Below are 21,497 nucleotides of genomic sequence, written 5' to 3'. Positions count from 1 at the left end.
AGGCAGGTGCTGATTGCTATCTCATAGGAGGCAAACGGCTGGAGACAGAGGAAATCTCATTTTGAAGAGAGAAATGTGACACAGAGAGGTGCTTGTGAGGTTACATGAAAAAAGCAGGCTACCAGAAGCATGGATGTCAGGGTCTGAGGAAAATATACAAGACAAAAGCCAAGCAACATGCTCTGCTGAGCCTCCTTCCTATGGATCTATGCCTAGAGGAAGAGAGAGGCAAACTAGAAGGCTGTGTAGTGTCTATGGATGAATAATGGTTACTTCTAAGTAGCACAGTATTGGTTGGCCTTTCTCCCTCTCTTCTGCATATTCTGAAGATTTCATAATGACTATAAATTAATCTTATAATTATAAAAGCTGTTATATTAACAAGGAAGGATGAGTAGAAATACCATTTTATAACAATTCAAGGAAAATTGTTCTGTCTTCAAAATAGGAGACTTTAAAGTTCCTCCAGGATCTCTGGGAGAAGCTGCCTTCCTGTTTACTAAGCATTCAGAAGGCACAGCATTGAGATTTATAAGAAGAAGACAGGGTTTGTAATCCCAAAATGCAGGATCATTAAGAGCAATGAAAAAGTACAGGCAGGTCTACACCATCCAAACAGTGTGTACAGAGGGTTTGTGTGCCCATGTTGTCATAGCTTGTAGGAGAAGAGAAATGACTGCCTGCTGGATGGTGAAAGGCCATTTCTTCCAGAATATTCTGATTCGCCTCCCAAAAAAGGCAGTCAGGAAAACCAGGGCTTTTAAAAGCCAGAGTAACCATTTACTTTTCTAATGCTTGACTTAAGATTTCTCTAAAGGAAATAATATATTTACTAAACTATCTGTAAATGTGCACACATATAAAATATTTATTTGGGTTTGCTGTCAAGTCAACAGATTTCTGCCTGCCCTACCCCCATTATCTTGAGACTGATTCAAGACAAGACACCCAGAGGGTTGGTAGCTCAGAGAAAGAGAATTCCTATCATGGCACAGAGTCGCCGCCTTGAAATGGCTTTGCTCACTTATTTCTTTTTATTATAATGCCAAGTGTTATTTAGATTTTAGTCATTTAGTAATGCTACACTGCACACATCATGGCGTCTGAAAAATGCCTCACCCACTAGTCCTTTCATTTCCATAATAACCATATATCAATATCTGTTTTCCAACCAAATTTCACCAGCATGAAGAAAGGAATCTTTGCTTCATAAGAGTTTAGAAGATTACCAGACAGTGAACAAGAGTCTCCAAAAATGTTCTTTCTTGTTATTAAGAATTAGGAAATCTTGTTAAAATTCTTTCAGCTTTTGGGAAACATAAGCTGCTTTGGGATGTAGTGCCTGACATGCACTTTTAAAGTAATTCCCTTTGAGCAATCATCTGTGTTAGTGATGATATTTCATTCCAGGTAGCACCCTATGCTGCTTTTCAGTATTTGAGTAGTCAATCTCATTTTGTTTTTGTTTTTGTTTTGTTTTTTGTTTGTTTTTTGGTTTTTCAAGACAGGGTTTCTCTGTGTAGCTTTGCTCCTTTCCTGGAACTCACTTGGTAGCCCAGGCTGGCCTCAAACTCACAGAGATCCGCCTGGCTCTGCCTCCCGGAGTGCTGGGATTAGAGGCGTGCGCCACCACCGCCCGGCTCTAATTGTGTTTTTAAGCCAAAATGGAAAAGAACCAAATTCTATAGACCTGTAGGGCTACGATGGATTGGCATCCCCTAATGGTGGGAGTCGCATTCACCATCTAGGAACAGGAACATAGCCAATAGGCACTAATCCTTAAGTGGCGGGAAATGCAGTTTCCTACGTGGTAGTGAGGGGATGGCGGCAGGAAGCCCAGTCAGTGGGCTCCAACCAGTTGTTGATAGAAATGACTGAGTAGGTCAGAAGGACGGAATCATGGGGACAGGTGCAGGGGTGAACCCTGTGCAGAAGGCTAGAGGTGTCCCCCAGTAGTCTAGAAGGAACAAGTGAGAACAGAGCTCCAGTGTGCCATTAGTGCTCCATAGAGATCATGCGATTTATCAAAGTTCTTTCCTTAGAATCTCTATCTGGGTTTGTGGTGTGCCCTACCAGAACTTTCCTTTTTCTCTCAAAGTGTCTTCCAGGAAACAGATCACCCTAAACACCTGTTCAGAGAAACATCAAACTCCACGTGAGTGGACAGGGTGATGTGGCTTCCATTGGTTTATAATTCAACGTTAGGTTACATGAACAGAAGCTCATTATCTGAACTGAAAAGGTGACAGAGTCTCTTTGCAACGATCATCAAACATCCAAAGAGCCATGTTCAGTTCTTAGAAGCATGTATATTGTTAGAGGGCCATCAACAAACTACAACCCAGTCAAGCTAGGATGGCGTGGGCCATAAGGTTCTTAGTAACACACCACTAGGTGGATACATGGCTGTGGAATTTACAGTCTAACCGGGAAGCAGCAGAAAGTGAGTGAGGACTTGATGTGTCACATAAGACATAGTGGAGTGGCTACAATAAGGAATAGGGTGTGATCTGAAACACTGTCTAAGAGAGTGTGAAGATGCAATAAAGGAGCCATGGCCTTCTAACCAGGATTAACTTTCCATGGGAACTGCTCAGCAATGGAGGTGGGCAGCTTTCCTAGCTCACCAGCTGCACACCAGGGGATAGATAACAAAGACACCTGCTGGTGTTGCTGCAGATGCTGGAATTTGTGCTAAAGGACTGAGAAGACCCTGAAATTGACTGTGTAGCTCACAGAAACAGAATCCACTTTCCCAAGACCTTCCTTTAAACAACAGCTTTTAGATTTAAATTCCTTCACACAGAGACACAAGGAATCAAGGTTCCCTGATCTGTCTTGAGAACAAATGAACAGAAAGCCCTTCTCATATGCTGTGTCTCAGATACCCACAGCTAGGAATGTCCTAACAATGGAAAACACTGTCAGTTGTCTAGCTGACATATCCATTCAGTAAAGCCAGTGAGCTATGGTATAAGGAATATATGGCTTCCTCACAAAGTTGTTTCCATTTTGAAGGGTAAAGAATGGTCTTAAACATTCCCTTTTCTCATGTGTGCGGCTAACTGGAGGGTGCCCACCAACACTGTAAGTAATGAACATTCCGCCTATGGTGGGGGAGGGGAGGGCTGCCTTAACTCCCATGGGAAAACATGGATTTGGTTCTATATGGAGTCAGAATATTTCCAAGAGAGGCAATATTTTCCCCCTGTGAATACACATATTATGATTAGTTCTAGGCAGGACAAATTATTTTCTTGAAATATGTAGTTATTTTTATATTAATCTTAAGGCAGGGTTTTTCATTTTCCTCTCTAATACAATGCTTTTGTGTTGCAAATTCTGTTTTAAAATGACAGATCAAGTAGTCTTAAACACAGGCATCTTTGAAGAGTGCAAAATAACTTCTCAAGTAAGCAAATAAAACTTTGCACTTGAAATCAGGGCCTTGATTCATTAAAAATCTTAAACTTCTCATGAGAAAAATTAACATTTAAACCACCGCTGCTTGGCCAAGCACTCCACCACACAAGAATATGAAATATCTCCTCTAAAAAAGTACAAAAAGGACAAAACCACAAATGTGGAACTTCAATTAATTTAAAGCCCCAATCAGCAAAGAATAAATCCTTGGCAGATCTAATTACCAGGGCTCTCGGAAGACCCGGGCCGACCAGCCAATCTTCCCCGTGTTTGAACAGCTTGATGAACTAGGGGACTGATGGATATCAAGTCATTTTGTTTAATTTATAAATGGATTTTCCCCTAATACTTAAATTATCATCAGTACAACACAATGAAAATGGGAACATTCTGAATGCAAAGTCTATAAGAGTCCTGGAAGGAATTCCAATGAGGAATGTCACCTCTGTTCATTCCTCTATACAATTGATCTAATTAAATACTAAGGGTGGAAAGACGCTTTAGAATGTAGCCATTTCTGTTTTCTTTTTAGCCTTAATTTATCTGTTCACATCTTTCAAGTACCTTCTGATGCTTAAAAAAAAAAAAAAAGGAAACCAAGATTTCTGCAAATCCCTAACACTTTTAATTCTCTACAAGCTAATATTCAAGATGCCTCTGCCAGAGGGTAGATTTTGCTGAATAATAAATAAATGTGTAAGGATAAAGGGGGAGAGGGTGTTCCAAACCAGCAGATCTCCTTTTAGTAATTTGAAAGAGAAACCAGAGGAGCTTGGACCTTCTAGATGTATTGTTGAACTGAAATGAGATCTCTGGATTACACTTATTAAAATGTCTTCTTATTTTCAAATCTCTTCCTTATTTAATTACTGCATGGGGCTGAAAGCTGCATGGAATTGTTAAATACCCTTCACCCTATTTACAGTCTCTCCACATGGGTACCTTGAGCACACTCATTCAGTGAAGGTCCTGCCCACCAACCACCAACCGCAAACACACCAGGTTTGCAATTCCCACCTGGCTCGGGGGTCTCTGACTGAGAGGAGGAAGATGCTGAACTGGCTGCGTCCTCTGTGGTGCCCTGGGAGAGGAGACCCCGCCCAGGCGGGAGCTTCATGCCCAGCTGCTCTGCCATCTCCACGTGGTCCCCAGGGTGGACATAGTCAAAGACGCTGCTTCCTGTCAGCTCCACCTAGAGAGGGAAAGAAGTGGAGAGAGGGGTGTCATGGGCTTTTCCATGTTCCATGCAGAAGCACAGCGACACAGATTCTGAGACGAAAAGGGAACAACACACTCAGGCCCCAGAAGCAATTTCGACTCCAGTTACTTTAGGATCCTTGGAAGAGAAAGAATTTTTTCACATGTATTTATTTAGTAATTGTTTAGCCCAGTTTCCCCTCATACAGTGTTGTTTGCATAGAGCCAAAACATTCTGTGAAATGTGGACAAGTCTGCCTTGCGTTCAGCTGTTTTATCCATGCATCATCAAATACTTGTATGTTGGGTGTCAACTGGATGATTGAGTGAGTCCTACAGTTTTCATGCTGAGAAGTTTGTGCTTTGTATAAAAAACCATTTCAGAAACAGTTAGAGATAGCAGGCGCGTATTTCTTTTAAATACACAGATTTCTAAGATTTTTTTTTAAAAAAAGTATCCTCTTATTTCTATGTAAATTTAAATGTACAAAGTGCCACTTACAAATATATGCAAAGGCATAATGTTTTCATTAAATATCACTCATTAGCTCTGTAATCATATGGAGAATTTTCCATGCAAAAGAGGTCAGCTGGGGTCTGCAGCAGACATTTTTTTTCTGCTGGTATCAGCTTGTTTTGCCTTCAATCTAATAAAATACACGGTACAAAGCTCCTTGAGGGCTTTAAAAAGTGTTTTTATTTTGTGTACTCTTTGAACGAGGCTGCCTCCAAGTACAGTGGATGAATATGAAGTATTAGGAGAGAGGCCTGAATATTTTAGTGTTGTCAGACATGGCCTGTGAGTCTGGGGCACCTGCTTGGGGTGCGGGTAGAAGTTGCCGGCAGGGACTGGCCTTACCTTTCAACCCTCAGAGAGCTCAGACTTTTATCTCCTCCCGAGGCCAGCTGTAATGCCCCCGACCAAATGTCCTTGCCTTGTAGGCATTACAGCAGGGGTAGGCATGTCAGCAGCAGGACAAGAGAAAGCCCTCCTTGGGTCACTAATGGGGTTCTCTGTCCTTTGCAGTGAGATGAACTCAGGCCAGCCATATGTGCCCTGGAAGTTTGTAAAGCATCCAGTTCCTTGATGTGTACTCACCTAAACCTCTTCCTACCTCATTTCTCTGTCCTGTGTAATAGCCAGCATCTCTCTAAACTCTACCAAATTTCTCCTGTCAGGAAGGAAGCGGGGCTAGACTGTCACAGAGTGTGGAACGTTCAGCTCCATTATCCTCAGTGCCCCAAGTCCCTGTAAGATGATCATATCCACTCCCAGACACCACCTGATTAGAGTCTTAACGGGCTACACAGCTTCAACATCTATCAATTAGCAGAGGCATAACCAGGAAAAGGGAAGGCAAAATTCAGTTTAGGTAATAGCTATTCCCGAAAAAGGCTTGCCCAACTTTTACTGAAAATGAGGTACTTTCTGCAGCTATTAAATTATCCTCTCCTACTGCATTACTCGGCCACGGACTATATCATCTTACACTACCTATTTCTTCCACTTGGTATTGTGACAGAGAGCACATCGGGATTCACGGTGATCAGCTCCTACCCTCTGGGAGGGGGGGATTACATGGAAATAATCCCTTTAATGTGCGCCTTGCCTCTAAGCACTTCACACAGCAATAAATGGGTAAACTGACTTTGTGCAATTAAGAAATTAAATGAAACTAATAAAGTGTGTGTTTTAATATTTCTTGATGGTTATTTTGCTTGGGGATTAGTGGATATGAGGACCCCACATGGAGTCCAATCACAGCACTTGACTCTTCTCACACTTCGGGGTTCTCCTGTAATCTTTCTGTGGACCCTCAGACACATGCCACAGATTGTGAAAAGATGAAAAACCCCAGTGAAATATTTTTAGAGTGCTGGTTAATAAATATTCCTGTAAACCAGCTCTACAGAGAAGGGGCCAAGGTTTATACAACTTGCTTTGCCTGGAGATCTTTCCTTCCCAGGAAGATGTGTTCTGAAATATTGAGCAAGGTTAAGCCGAATCTTGCCATATTGCATCCAGGAAGCTGTGTCCTGATATATAGAGCAAGGTTAGGTCACAGCATTCCGTATTATAGATAGCAGCAAGGATGGCCTTCAGTGCCTTCATGGAAGCTTATGCTGCAAACCCAATATTCGTGCTGGAGAAACGGCTCAGAAATTAAAGGCACAGACTGTTCTTAGAGAAGGCTTGAGTTCAAGACCCAGCCCCTCCACAGGGCAGCTCACAACGACTTATGACTCCACTTCTGGGGGGGATCTGATGTTCTCTTCTGGCATCCCTGGTTATTGCTGTCATGTGCACAAATCTACACTCTCACATAAACATACAATGAAAAATAAAATGAAATCCCAAACAGTAAAACCTATAATTGATGGAGAAGTTGGCACTGAGGGCCTGACCCCGCCATTCCAGGTATCTTCTGTAGTTGAGGACATAGGTACAGTGGGAGATCCAGGCTATTTGGAGTTACAACCTGAATGTGAAATCAGAAGGTTCCCCTGCTCAGCTGCGTGGCCTTGGGCAATTCCTGGAACCTCCAAGGACTCCAGTCTTCTGCTGCAACACTGGTAGCTAGCTGCTATGAGGGACAATGGGTGCACCTCTCACAGTGCATTCCATGTGGCTGGCACCCCTGAAATGCTGGTTCTTAGGAATGATGCGGAGCCTTAGCCTTTAGAGCAAGGTGACACGTTGTGACTTACTTGCCCCACATCTCTATTTTGAAAATCCAGTGAAGCCATGCAGGGGGATCACTGTATAAGAAAAATAAAACCCTCTAATGCCTACTCTTGGGGTAGCAAGGTGGCTTAGTGGCTAGAGGCACTTGCTGCCAAGCTTGACAATCTGAGTTTGATTCCCAGAAATCACATAGTGGAAGAAAAGAACTGATCTCTGTAAGTTGTTGTCTGACCTTTACATGTATGTCATGGCATGGGATTGCACAGACAGAAAGGCACGCGTGCACACACACGTGTGTGTGTGTGTGTGTGTGTGTGTGTGTGTGCGCACACACACACACAGTGCACAGAGTAAATGTAGTAAGAAAATAAAATGCCTACTCTTGTTACTATTTGGTGGATAAGAACAAATGAACATCAGAATACATATTCTTATATAGCTTGGGTTTGTGTTGTCACATGGGACATCATTTCAATCAACCTGGGGTACAACAGTGGTGATATGTCTTGTGAGGCATAACTGTAAGTACTAGAACAATAGTGTTGTTAGCTATCTACTATGTGAATGTGTTTCTCTCCCCCCGCCCCCCGGCCCCCATGATCTTACTATACAGCCTTTGGCTATCCTGGAACTCCCATGAGTCAATCAGGCTAGTCTAGAAATTGTGGTGACCTTCTGCCTCCCAAGTACTAGGATTTACTGGTGTGAGTTACTGTGTTCACACACTTTATCTCATAAAATCTTCCAAACTGCTATACTTGCCCCCAATTTCATAGAAAAATAACCTGAATAGTGGAAAAGGCTAGCGGTTGCAGAGAAATTGGCCAAGTCTGTTTCAGTGGCTCTCACTTCTTGAGTAGCATCTGTAGCCCAACAGGTTGAGCAAGGAACTCTGAAACCTTCTGCCCTTCGTCCCTGCTGTGTGCAGAAGAGCATACTGAGTTCTCAGAAAGGCAGGCCTAAGGGCAGGCAGCCTTCCAGTCTCTTGGGACTCAGGATATGTTGTGGTTGGACCCTGGGATGTAAGGAAAGAGCAGAAGGAGGCTGTCTACACCAAAACAGACATGAGGATAGACAGGGGTCAACTTAAGGTTCACCCCCAGTTTTCAACAGCATTACCATCCCAATCATCACAGCTTATCTTGCTGGTCTATCACAGATATTTGTTGAATAAAAAGGGTAGAGAGTTAGATCTAAAACACAATCATTTTGATTTATGATTAAGTTGATCAAGCTTAAATTATTTTTTTTTCTCCAAGTGTTATTTCTGGCATTATGACTGTAGAACATTAGTCTGTAAAATGTGTTACAATATAGCACCATAAAGTTATCTTTTCCAGTAAACCCTTGCCAGATACATTATCTGAATCAAGACACACTCTACAAAAATTATTAACAATCCTTTCAGAGCACAAAGCTCGAAAGTGTAGAGCAGGTTCACCCGGTATGACTTACTGGTTGTACCCCCAGTCCTTCATTGGGATCTTCACAATGGAAGGGTCGTCTTTTGCCTTAGAGGTGTATTCTGATGGGCTCAAATGACATTTTAGGCAGATTTAAGAACCTCTTCATTTTAGAGTAAGTTCAACCACCATATATGGTGGTTCTACTTCTCCAACTCCGGAAACAGACCCGGAGTCTTTGAACGGTTTTCTAAGCTCAAGAAGGTGAAAGGCATGACTGTTTCTACCTTCAATCACCAGGTCTAACTTTACCCCAACCAAATGACTCTATTTTGATGTCCTTGCTGTTTTGTTACTGTTGGTTTTGAGACAGGAACTTCCTAGTTCAGACTGGTGCTGAACTCATGATCCTCCTGCCTCAGCCTATGTAGTAGTATTTACATTACAGGCATGTGTCACCACGCCTGGGGTGAGCGATGGCAATAGGGAACTAGTTCCCTGACATTGCTTAGAATATGTAAACAACAACAACAACAGCAACAATGGAAAGGGTGTTGGCAGCAGCAGATAGATGATGGGCAAGGAACAATCATACCTAGAGATCTCATTTTGTTCCAACTCTTTCTGCCTGGCTATCCCTACTCAACGTTCCAGGATTAAACAACAGCTCCACAGTCAAACTAAACTGCACAGCTTTCCCTCAAATGTATTTCATGATCCATTAGCTTGCATGTAATTTTCACACTAGACACAACTGATCCTGTCACTGAAGTTTTGTGGGAAAATGTAAATCTATTTATACAACGGTTTGAGTTGACTTTTCCATGTGGGACCATGTGCTTTGCTGATAGTTAGGATGGGAGATTATTTGGTCTTTCCAAACATCAAGCGAGTCTGTGGATAGCCATGGTTTGATCCTCTGGCGTGATCAATGAACTTTTTAACTCTAGCAGTGTCCTGACAGGGCTCCTCATGGGTCCAGGGCCCCTCTGATTGAGAAGGTTTGGTACATGTAAGGGACCAGCAGTGACTGTAAATCACTCCACTGTGGAACACACTAGAGGATTCTACTTTAAGGTAAGATCACAAAGCCCACTTTCCAGGTACTTCTTTCTTTAAATGACTTTCATCTTAGAAATAATCCAGGGATGATTTTTATTATCTAAAAAACCACATTTTTTTTTCAAGGCCTACCATTTAAGGCAGAAATGCCATAACCCTTTTGGAAGACACTTAAATTTCTCGAGGGTCTTGGAGTACTGATGACTGGTGGCTCTCAATTGGGTCCTTTTCCAGCCTGGTCCACTCCACAGGGGATGCCAGTGATGTCTGAAAGTCACTCCTGAGAGAGAATGTGTTGGTGGTAGGTGACTCCCAGGTTAAGCCATCAGCTCTACCAAGAGACTTCGACATCTTGCTTAGAAAATCCTGACCCAGGATAAGGTAGAAATTCTATCTCACCATAGCAGGTTAGGATTTGCAGTTTTTTTGGGGGTCACATTTTGTGGTATTGAAGGATAATAAAGTGATAAGGGAATAAAATATAATAAGATATGATAGCTTGATTAGCATAGGTTTTCTTTGGATTTACTGGTATCTTAATGCCATCTTCATAACTTCCTACATATTGCAGAACTCTACTGAATATTTATGAACTGTTTTGACAGAAAGTTGATGCTCTTTACTGCTCTGTCTCATTCTATGTATTTGCTGACTTATCTGAAGAAAAAAAAACGCATAAAAGCCTTGGGTCTGTTGCAGAAATACGTGTATAAATTAGTAGAACAAGAAGAAAGGAAGGTTCTGTATCAGAACGATGAGGTGGAATGAAAAACCTTTCAGGGCCATCAAATAGGAAAATGAACCCACTCTGTTCAGAGATATGTTGCCAGAGTTTTTCCTCAGAAGAATGTGAGCTGAAAGATACCACATCGTGTGTTTATTTTATCTCTAGAAATAAACATTTCGGTTCCTGTGGGAATCAGCGAGGCCAACTACATTTTATTTTTGTTTTTTATTCACTTTTCTATAACCCCTGGAGTGCCTGACTTGAGATTGCAACAGTAACATGCAAAGCCTTTCTGTACAGCCCTTTCTGAACCTGGTAAGAAGGGCCAGGGGCATGCCAAGGTGAACAAGGGTCCCCTAGACCGGCACAGATGTGCAAAGAGAGAATCCATAGCCAGTTTCATGCATGCATTCTGACTTGGCACAGTGGCTCTGGACAGTAGTCCTTCCACATCTGAGTCTCTCACTCCTGATGGGCTAACCTATCAGCCCACAATTAACGTGGATATTCAGAAAAGCTTCATGAGGAATTCTGTGGAGTCCCGATTCCATCCGAAAGTGCTTAAATCCTTACAGAAATGGTCTGAGTATAAAATACATGGCAGCGTCTCTGAGGTCCTTCTCTCTCTCTCTCTCTTTTTTTTTCACCCAGTACATGATATGCAGCTTCGGAAGTCCTCGTCATCATGGCTCATGTGTACTGAGATCACATCACTTTTTGGAAGCAGTGGCTTAGGACAGTTTGGGTATGTCAATTTTTTTTTTTTTTTTTTTTTTTTTTTTTTTTGAGCTGAGGATCGAACCCAGGGCCTTGCGTTTGCTTGGCAAGAACTCTACCACTGAGCTAAATCCCCAACCCTGTCAATATTCTTTCCCCTTCACTAAGAGGCACCTGCTAAAAGCAGAGGACAGAGAGTTCCTGTCAGAGTGGCCACTCTATCTATCAGGAGGAGCCCGGAGACTGGTGACTACATCAGGAGAGTTTAAAGCCTGTTTTACAAGATTCCCAGAGTTCTGAAGTTTTAGTGTCTGTCTGCAGGGCAGGAAAGGCCAACTTCTCAGTATTGATCCCTGGGAGGGAAGGGATACCCTGGGAGGTTACATCACAGAGAAAAGTGGAATGTTGCAGGAAAGAAGCATTAGCAGCACAGTAGAGTAGCTGAAGCCAATCCCTCTCTTCTGAAGATCAAACGGGTAGCGAGAAGTCACTTTGAAAGTGTCTTCATCACCTTGGTGGTAAGGAGACCAATCAACATAAAATACTTGATATTGGCATAGTTAATCCATTCTCCTCAAATTTTACACGCTCCACCCACATTTGCCATTGAAATCAGGATTCACTTTGCAAAGCCGGACTTCCCTATCGGTGCCTCTTAATTTTCGTTTAACTCTTTTTTAAAAATTATTATTCTCAGAGTTAAATTTTGCCCTCCTCCTCCCCCTTTTGAGCACGTGAACAACAATAACAATGGCAAAAATTTTTTAGTAAGATTGAAATTTAGCAATGTTTTCAGTTCAGAGAACGGTAACTGGGTTTGGGAAACTATGATAATTCTGGGCTTGAGTTTTCTATATATTTTAAGAATTCATACAGTGATTTTTATTTTATTCTAGTCACAGTAAAATAGCATGGTTTATATGACTAAAACCTTGGATATGGTTAATGCACACAGATAATAATCACATAAACCATAATAAACAATAAAACACACACAAACAATCTAATTAATCATTCTTGAGTTTTAAAGGGACACAGTGAAGGATTGCCAATGGCATTCCTTGCTAAGAGCTCAGTAAAAAAAAAAAAAAAAACTTGAGACTAAAACATAAACAACAGAAATCTCACCAGAAAAGTTGAACAGAGTAATTTATCCTTACATCTAGAGAAAGCAAGGCCAAAGATGGCTTCTCCTCAGCTGACATCTTGGTTTTCCAGACTGGATCACTACGCACATGTCACAGGCTCTATGTTTAAAACAACTGAGTGCTCATTCCTTCCACGCCTTCCTGAAGAGTTTTCAGAATTTCCCTTTCCAGAAAATGCTAAGTAGACTTAAGTAGTCTAGTCAATGGAGAATGTGAACGGTTAGATCTCATCAAGAAAACTGAGTATTACTCCAAAGAAAAGAACAAGGAAAAAGAAAGTCCTCTGAACTGTGATCAGTTACTGGCCCTTCTAGAGACTTCTTTGTTGATGCATTTAGGCAAATCTTGGGAAGCTCCTGGACACCATGCGGGAACCATGGCGTTGGCGCATCATTTCTATGACTATATTTTGGTAGTTGTAATTCTGTGACTATTGAGGCTATTTTCTCTGAAGTAGGCCAAGTACTCTGAGCATCAAGGTGCTGTTTTAAAAGAATAAACCCACCCACACATGTTGTAGCAACAGGCTATAAGTTAGCCTTGTTCTAATACTGACCCTAAATAGAAGAGGTAAGGGAGGAACATGAGTCTTCCCAGAAGCCAGGAATGGTGTGAGTTAAGATATCTGGGGGGCAGTGTGGCGCATGTGAGGGACAGCGTGTCCTTCTGAGAACTCAATGTGCTATCTTACCAGAGAAGCATTTACTCACACATGATTAAAACCGGCATTTTATCTAGGGGTTTCATCTCATAGTCACTTATGACATTTAGTCTTGAATTTTTACAAGAGCCATGCTGGCTGATATGGTAGCCACACACAAGGAACACAACTCCTTCTGAACTATAATGAACAGACGAGTGTAAAATTAGCACCAGGTCCTAAAGATTTAGAACAAGGCCATAAAAGTATGTGTGTGTGTGTGTTGGGTGTGTGTGTGTGTAAATATGAAACTAATTTGGTTTTTAAAAAAGTGGCTACTAGAACATTTTCAATTCCACATGCAGTTTGCAATGCTTCTGTTGGACAGTGCTGACCTGGATCCCACAGATCCCCGGACTGAAGACAGAAGGACCTGACTACCTTCAAAATGACAGGGAAGACAGAAGCAGTGTAAAAATAAAATAGAACAGAAACTGAGGAGTGCTGTTTGAATCAAAGAACCCAACTTGTGGATTTAATCAGTCAGTCAAGTCTCATTGATCACTTCTTTCTAAGACCCTGTGTGGTTATGGAGGGGAAGAGGTATTAAAATTAAGTACTGGACCCCCAAGGGGTTCATGATGTTCTGTGAAGAGATAAGACAAACACATGCAGAATAAAAGGATACGACAAAAAGCATAAGTCAGTGTTGTATATGATTAATTTGTGATATGAGCATTTTAAGTCAGTGTTCCTTAAATCTCTCCAGTTCCCCCAGGATTTCCCAAAGGTGGGGCCATGGGTCCCTAGAGATTCTAGCTCTGTGAATCTGGGTAGAATTCAAGACTCTTCATTTTAAGAAGCTCCTGGGTGATATGGATACAGTTTATTCTTCATCCACAGTTGTGTGGATGTATCCCAAAGTGGCTGTGAACCAAAAATCATCGGGAACAGCAAACTCCTCTTCTGGTCCTGTCCAGAAAGCAGAGCTGTCTTAGATGAAAACGGGAGCTGGCTATATGGTACTTACAAAGGAGAGGGTGGTATACACTACTATTGGGATATGCCGAGGATTGTGGGAAAACATTAGAGAAGGCGTCAATAAACGCTAAGTGATTGATCTTGTCCCTAAGAGAAGATGTATGATATTGTTCATTACCTTTCTCCTCCTTTTAAATACCGAACAGTGTTGTGTAGTCACTTATAGGAATATTACATTTTTCTTCTCAAATCTGTACCTCAATGACAACAGTCCTATTGTAGAGCTAGATTTGAAATACTAGCTCAAGGCCTTGATTCTGTATGTGTTCCCATGTCTCACATGCTTAGATATAGTCAGTTTATGACAGATTATTTTTTCCTCTCATAGATGAGCATAAAACCCACGGCACGTTTTGCCATATTTTAATTTATTTTCTTCCATTTCTGGGGAAATTTCAGTGGGCTCAATGTCATTTTGCCTGGCCTGAGTCTAGCTACTGGGGTGAGACTCAACCCATGCTGCTGGGGCAGAAAGTGTGATCATATTATGAGGAGCACCCTTGCCAAGCGCACTTGAAGGTGAGTGATCCACGGTTCCATTTAACACCTCAAATTTCTATGATCTAGAGATGGCGGTACAGCCTGATGACTGACTAGTTCTTTCAGGTTTTGTTCCAGATTGTGAAGCAACAAGCCACATACTGGCATGCTGGGGATTAATACTATGTTGTTTTACAGATTTCAATTTAATTTATGAACTCTTTTTTTTGACAATTTTTATACACAGTCATCAAAACCTTCAAGTTTTATCATACCCTATCAGCTCTGCTTTAAAAAAACCAATAGAAGAGCAAAGAGCTACATTGGTTGAGAAAGGTTGGGGGTGGGCATGAAGGAAAAGGTAAAAACTTATCAAAAGTAAAATTGGATTAAGAGTCAATCAAAATCCAACTGTGAATTTATCATTTCAATGAATTTCAATGAATGGTTTAAAATCTGTTTGAAATCTATTTGAAAATGAATATGTAATAATATAGACATATCTCCTTTTCAAAGCCAGTATTGTCAGATGTATTCTAGGCATTATAATTCATGAACAGAGTAGATGACTATTTGAAAAGTATTAAAATGAGCTGACTTTTCAATACAAGTGTCTTCACAATAAGTTTTTCTATTCTGGGCAATTCAGAAATGTAGACAATTGTGGTAGAAAAATAATATGTATTGTAATATTCATTGTACAGTGGTAGTGTAGTAAGTGGCAATTCTGGACATTACAAGAGACACAAGGATTATTTTCTGTGATTGCACAGAGAATACTTGGATTTCTTGTGAAGCGTTTGCATTGGAAATGAGATTCATCAGTCTGAACGGGGCAGGGTTAGAGCCCTTAGCAACATGCTTATTTTGTAGAAGGTCACTCAATAATAACTTCCTCTGCCCTCCAAGCTTATTAAGACTGACTGGCATATATTAATGAAAACACCTGATTCTCCAACCATAAAACCCAGACAAAGACTTTATTTTAATATTAAGGAAGGAACCCTTAATTAGCAGGGTTTCAAAAATGTCAGCTTCTTCTATTAGCTGTTCTGGTCCATCAAAGCCATAATCCCTACTGTCAAATTTCATCACATGATAGACAGTTTGCCTGGCTGCCTTTTTTTTTCCCCTTTACTGATCATACCGACTGAAGCTTTTACTTTTTTTTTTTTATTTTCCCATCACATTTAACAACTCATTGTGCGTTTGCCTGTTACACTCTTGATTTTACTCTTTGCTTTCAAAGAGTCTTACATGGCAGTTAAAAAGGGTGGGGTGGGGGAGACATTTCAGAAACACAAGTATTACATATGAATACATTCTTGGCCGTATAATTAAGGGCTCTTGGAAGACCTGGGCTTGCTTATATTGATTGCTTTCAAGAGTATGTAAATGTGCTGCTTCGAAAATACAGACAAATAAAACAGCCTTACAGATGATTTCCTTTTTTTTTTTTTTTTTCTTATGTGTCAAGAGAAGGGGGAGAATTCTGTCCAAGGTCTTTTAAGATAAATGTTCATCACTCTTGACCATCAGCACACCTGCCTATTGCAAGGGATTCATTAGGCTCCAGATGGCTTTGCACTGTCCTTCACAAGATAAAATGAGTACATCTAGCAGGACAGAACAAATACACAGCTCTTAAAGTATTTGTGGTTTTAATCTGATTCAAAACACTGGCTGTTGATTAAACCCTTTTTGCAAATGGAAGAGTTCATGCTGTCCATGCTAAGAGGAATACACAACACAAAACAAAACCAAGACAAGGGTGAATCAAGGGTTTGTGGGCACTGTTTGGGAAGACACCAACACAGCTTGCTCTTCATCCATAAACGAACATGGAGGCCTCAAGGTTAACGGACACTGTGTTGAGAAGCTGGAGCACGAACGGATGGAGGTGCATTGGTGCTCGTACACTTAGCTGCTGGAAACCCATTCTTAATGAAGATTGGGGACTTCAGCAGAGAGCACAGCATGGTTTCTTAGCTCACCCATTCTTCACTGGATAAATGGGCAAACCAATAGGCAATCTAGTTATTATTTCTGCAGACATTTCTTTTCAGCATCAGGTATCCAGTCCTTTGTTTTAGCGTTACATGTAATGCTGTGTTTCTCCAGCCTCCTAGCACTGTTTCAGCTGACTTTCAAAAGACCTTTTGAAAGTGTTATCTCCTACACCTAGCACATATTTACTTATCTGACCCATTTTTCCCAAATGGAAAACCAATTCCTCTCCCACTTTCAGCCCTGGGAGAAGCTGGACCGGTTTCTTCCCATGTAAAATGTTCAGGGTTTTCAAGTTAATGAAGTCCACTGTGGGGCCTTCCTACCTAGGAGTCTTTTTTGTTCCTATCAGTGAGTACTCTTGATTTTCTTGGCTTCCATTCTATTGTCTCAACAGCCCCACATAAGAAAAAAAAAAACAGAAACAAACCCACAAAACCTCAATTTCAATTCATTCGTGAACCATTCATATCATGGCAGGGGGTCTGTTTTTCTTTCTTTCTTGTTTCATCGGTTGAACTAGAAATTGTTGAAAACAAGCTTCTGGTAACCTGTTAGTTGAATGTCGTGCTAGCCCGACACTGTGCAATGGTTTGAGAAGTCCTGTGTTGGAGACTTAGGAGTTCCAGCTTTTTCTACTGAGTGTGTCAAAAGGCATCTTTAGAATGGCCATCCAGACAAGGCATGTTGCTCGGATTAGAACACCTAGTTGGATATTTGGGGTAGCCAGATCTAGTTTTAGGGATAACCAAAGACAAAGTGAACTCTGCTGTGGGAGGCTTTCTGGCACCTTTATATGGGAATGGTCTTTGATTAAAACCATTACCTCCCCTTCCATTGGGAAAGTTACATACATTTCTTCAATTATAAAGACAATAATGGTATTCCCACTTTCCTGCTGTCAATATTCAATCAAAGCAGTGTCCTAAACAAAACAAATCCAGCATATACTAGGTCTTCATTGAAGATATGTGTGTTCACATAAATTTCTTGAGAGCAGAGGCTGTATCTGTTTAATTCATTGCTACAACCCCCAGTGACCAGTCAATGTCCCATGTAGATATTGATCAAATGAACAGTCTTGCAAGTGAGTAAATGATGTTAAATATTTGGGGGGCAAGGGGAGACAAGCTGGCTCAGAAAGAGTTGCTAAGATCCCAGAGTAATATGTGGTGGCTTATCCTTGATGCTTACCCATTCATTACATTAACAGAAGCCCATGCTTGGGCAATCAATTCTGGTCTTCTAGGACTTGGAATGAGAAAATAGTGAATAGCCATTACACATTCAGCAAAAATACCTGGGCTTGAGCAAGATGCATATTGATAAACTATGGTAAATGAGAGTTGGTGGACATGGGTTTCATTGAAAGACAATGTCCCAGATTCAAAGGGATCATGGATCCCTTGACTCTCCCATAGAAAGTATGGTTTCCTTCCCTGACTTCTGGGCATTGATGACAATTGGAAGGAATCCAGTCTCTCAGAGGCTATGTATGGGGGTCAGGGGTCCTGGAATCCCTCTAAGGCCCATCTTTAACATTTTTCAGCTATAATTGTTCTAACTGGTGTTATATTTGGTTCTGGCTATTCAAATGCTTAGTCTGAAAGAAAAAAAGAGTATTTTATAGTATTCCACATAGTCCAAGGACACTAATTCTGATTTGTGGGTATACTAAAGAACCTGGGGGAGGTATGTGGAACTGATGTTTCAAAACAGAAAAATAACACAAGTATAGAGTAGGTTGCCACTGTCAGGGTAGACATAGTGTGACCCACAGGCTCAGTCTTTGCCTTGGAAGCAAAAGGCTGTTAATTCTTACTTCTCCTCCTCTTGTTCCCACTAGTGACTGTTAAGTGAAGCAGGATGAATTACGGGGCCTTTTCAGCCTTTCCAGTCTTTCACTTGTTGCTTCCTATGAGGGAGAACACACCAACAAAATGTCCTAAGTACATATCTAATCCTCCCAGTTGAAACACTGTACTCAAGAGTAGATACCGCAAAGGTGAGAGGGAGTTCACGCAAGGCTAGCTGCCTTTGCAGGCTGAGGCTTGGGAAAGCAGCGTGGCTGGCATTCCAGAGAATCAATATCCAAGATTTTCAGGAGTCCTGAAGAATGAGAAGTGTGCACTTGGATGAAGAGGCAATATCTATTTGAAAATGTAAGTGTTTTGCTTGGCTCGGGATGCTGTGCAGTAAGGTACATGTCTCCTAGCCCCACCGCAAAGTAACACTGATACCATTTTTTCCCATAATGTACATAGTTAGTGTCTGTGTATTTGGAGAATGTTACGTGAAGAATCAACCTGTGGGGACTATTCTTGCCAACGGGAATGAGAACAGTGCAGAATACAGGAAACTGGCTGCAGGAGGCAGAGATGTGCACAGAGATGAAACTGATGCTAACTTTCTCCTTCAACTCTCTCTTACCCTCTTTACATGTGTGTTGTAGAAACACTTTTTCTAGCCACTTTTCATCTCCTTCAAGCTTCCAAGACACCATGTGTGGGGAAGCAATGGAAATGTCTTGTTCTACAAGCTTAAGCAACTTGATAATACCAACTTAGCTAACTATACGTTTGAAATCAACCTTTTTCAACAATTCCAGCTTCTTAGAGTCTCAGATGATGTCTTACTTACACAATATGTATTTGTTGGCTTGACTAAACTGATGATCTCAAAAGGCTTTCTTGTATGTTACTCTTCTATACCCTGGCACCCCCCATTCTGGTCATTGCCTTTTAGACTAAGGACCTGAGATCCAGAACTTCAGGGATCTGCCACAACCTTACACCTATGGCAGTTGCCCAGTCAGGGTTAGAGAACAGTTGGTTTCCATGACATACATACATACATAATACATATATACATACATACATTTATTTACATTTCACACATAAATGACATTAAACAGTATTTTTCTTATCTGTATCTGATTATGTCACTTAGCATAATGTCCTCCAGGTTTATTCATGTTGTTGCAAGTGGCAAATTAAATACTACCCATTCATCTACTGACAGGCACTTAGGGTTGATTCCATATCATAGTTATTATGACTGATATTGCAGTGAGCACGGGAACGCCATTATTCCTTTCAGATATGATTTCATTTCCTTTGAAAGGGAGAGAGGAAATGAGATGGCTGTTGGAAAGGACACAAGCTTCATTTCTATAGAATAAACAAGTTTTGGAAATCAAATGTATATCATGGGACTGGAGTTGACAACAGCACATTACGTGAAATTTTCAAAGTGTCGATCCAAAGTGTCCTCACAACACGGGAACTGTGAAGAGTTGGGCATGTTAATTAGATTGACTGAAGTAATCAGCTCAATATGAATATGCATATCAAAACAGCAGCTGCATACCTTAAACATATACAATTTTAATAAAAAAGTGTAAGAAACCAGTTTGCCTCACAGGGAGGACAGTGACCTTTGTTTGAGGTGCTACTTGGGCTGGGGGCAGGATTGCAGTTGGGCTTTGGAAGGGGGAATGGCCAGGGTTTGAATCCTAGCTCAGGATTTCTGTGTGACCTTGAAGAGGTCATTTAACTTTTATAAACTTCCATTGTCTCTACTGTGAAATGGGATCTTATCACTTGCTCTTTAGGTTGCTGAGGGACTTAGAAGAGAAACAATGTCAGGCGCCTACCAGCTGTTAAGGAATGGAACCATTCTTGGTGAATGGTGGCCACAGCACTGTCATTGTCTACATGCATACTCTTGCTTTGAATTGTGCTCAGAATTGATCACACAAATTCATACAGGTCACACAGCACAACACTTCATTATTAAGAAACCCCTTAAAATTCTCACCTTTAATTTTGAATGCTTTGTAACTGAAACCCTCTTCAAGCGAATCTTCTTGGGAACAATGTGACTAAACAGAGAATTTGATACTAAACTTATTTTTTGCTTCCTTGGCACAACATCATGGATATAGATATGGAGGGCACCTGAAGCAGAACAACCAGGCAACAAAACTGGTAGTCCCAGAATGCACTTCACCTATATTCTTGGGACCAGTACCTATAATTACTTTTACTTAGAGTTAAGGGAGAGAATGTGCTGCTTCTTTTCAAACTGATAGAGAATTAGATATAAATGTTATGGCTTTTGCCCAAGGGTATGGGATGGAATAGTGAGAGCCACTACCTTGCAGAGATGAGCATTAACCAGGAAGTCCTGGTGGCTCTGTTCTCTTCAAAATGGCCACTGTGAGGAAAGGCATTTGCAACTAACCAGGCAGAGAAATGTCCTGGTTCTGAGTCATCAGCATTTTTGTTTCTGAGGCTGTGATGCCCTTGGTGCTCTGTACACGTGTAACGTGTCTATAATAGAATCAATCTCCCTCTTCCTCTCTCTGTCTTATTTTATTTTGGCTTTCACATATTTAGACAAGTATATTGGAAATGCTATGAGGTTTTTACATGGATGGCCTTCTTTCCAGCTGGCTGAGTATATATAATTCTTCCTTCCTTCTTTCCTTCTTTTCTTCCTTCCTTCCTTTCTTCCCTCCCTCCCTCTCTCCCTCCATCCCTTCCTTTCTTTCTTTGTTTTTCTGTCTTTCCTTTTTGAGAAAAGGTCTTTGTAGTGGATAGCCATTCCAGTTTAGACCTGGAAGTTCATTGAAGCTTCGGTAATGGTCACGCCTACAAGACAGGGCTGAGAGAGGAACACTGAAGACCCAGGATCCAGATGCCGGGGCTCTCTTGGTTCCTGGACCCTGGACGCTGGAGGTAGATTGAGCAGAGTTCTCCAGAGAACACTGCCCGACTGCACACCTTTCCCAGACCTTGCAACCTACCTATTCCTTCACTTGTAAGTTACCCCACAAAATAAAGCCCCCCTTTACCTCCGTGGAGTGGCCTTAATAATTTCACCAATAGGTCTCACTATGTAGTTTAGGCTGATCTTGCACTCATCATAAGCATGCACATGATTTTGGGAAATCTGTCTATCT

General features: G+C 41.3%; 1 protein-coding gene across 6 annotated transcripts in view; it reads right to left on the bottom strand.

Annotated features, from left to right (window-relative positions):
* Positions 1 to 21,497, bottom strand: part of Npas3 (neuronal PAS domain protein 3) — an 836,969-nt gene that overhangs the window by 122,669 nt on the left and 692,803 nt on the right. For all 6 annotated transcript variants that reach the window (XM_036205811.1, XM_036205806.1, XM_036205807.1 and 3 more), the window contains one exon: positions 4,441 to 4,615. In XM_036205811.1, coding sequence (XP_036061704.1) covers positions 4,441 to 4,615 — 175 coding nt within the window. The remainder of the gene's footprint in view (positions 1 to 4,440; positions 4,616 to 21,497) is intronic.

The sequence above is a fragment of the Onychomys torridus genome, chromosome 14, assembly GCF_903995425.1.
Source record: "Onychomys torridus chromosome 14, mOncTor1.1, whole genome shotgun sequence".
Lineage (NCBI taxonomy): Eukaryota > Metazoa > Chordata > Mammalia > Rodentia > Cricetidae > Onychomys > Onychomys torridus.
The sequence above is the reverse complement of the archived record's forward strand: the minus strand, read 5'-3'. Positions and strand labels throughout refer to the sequence as shown.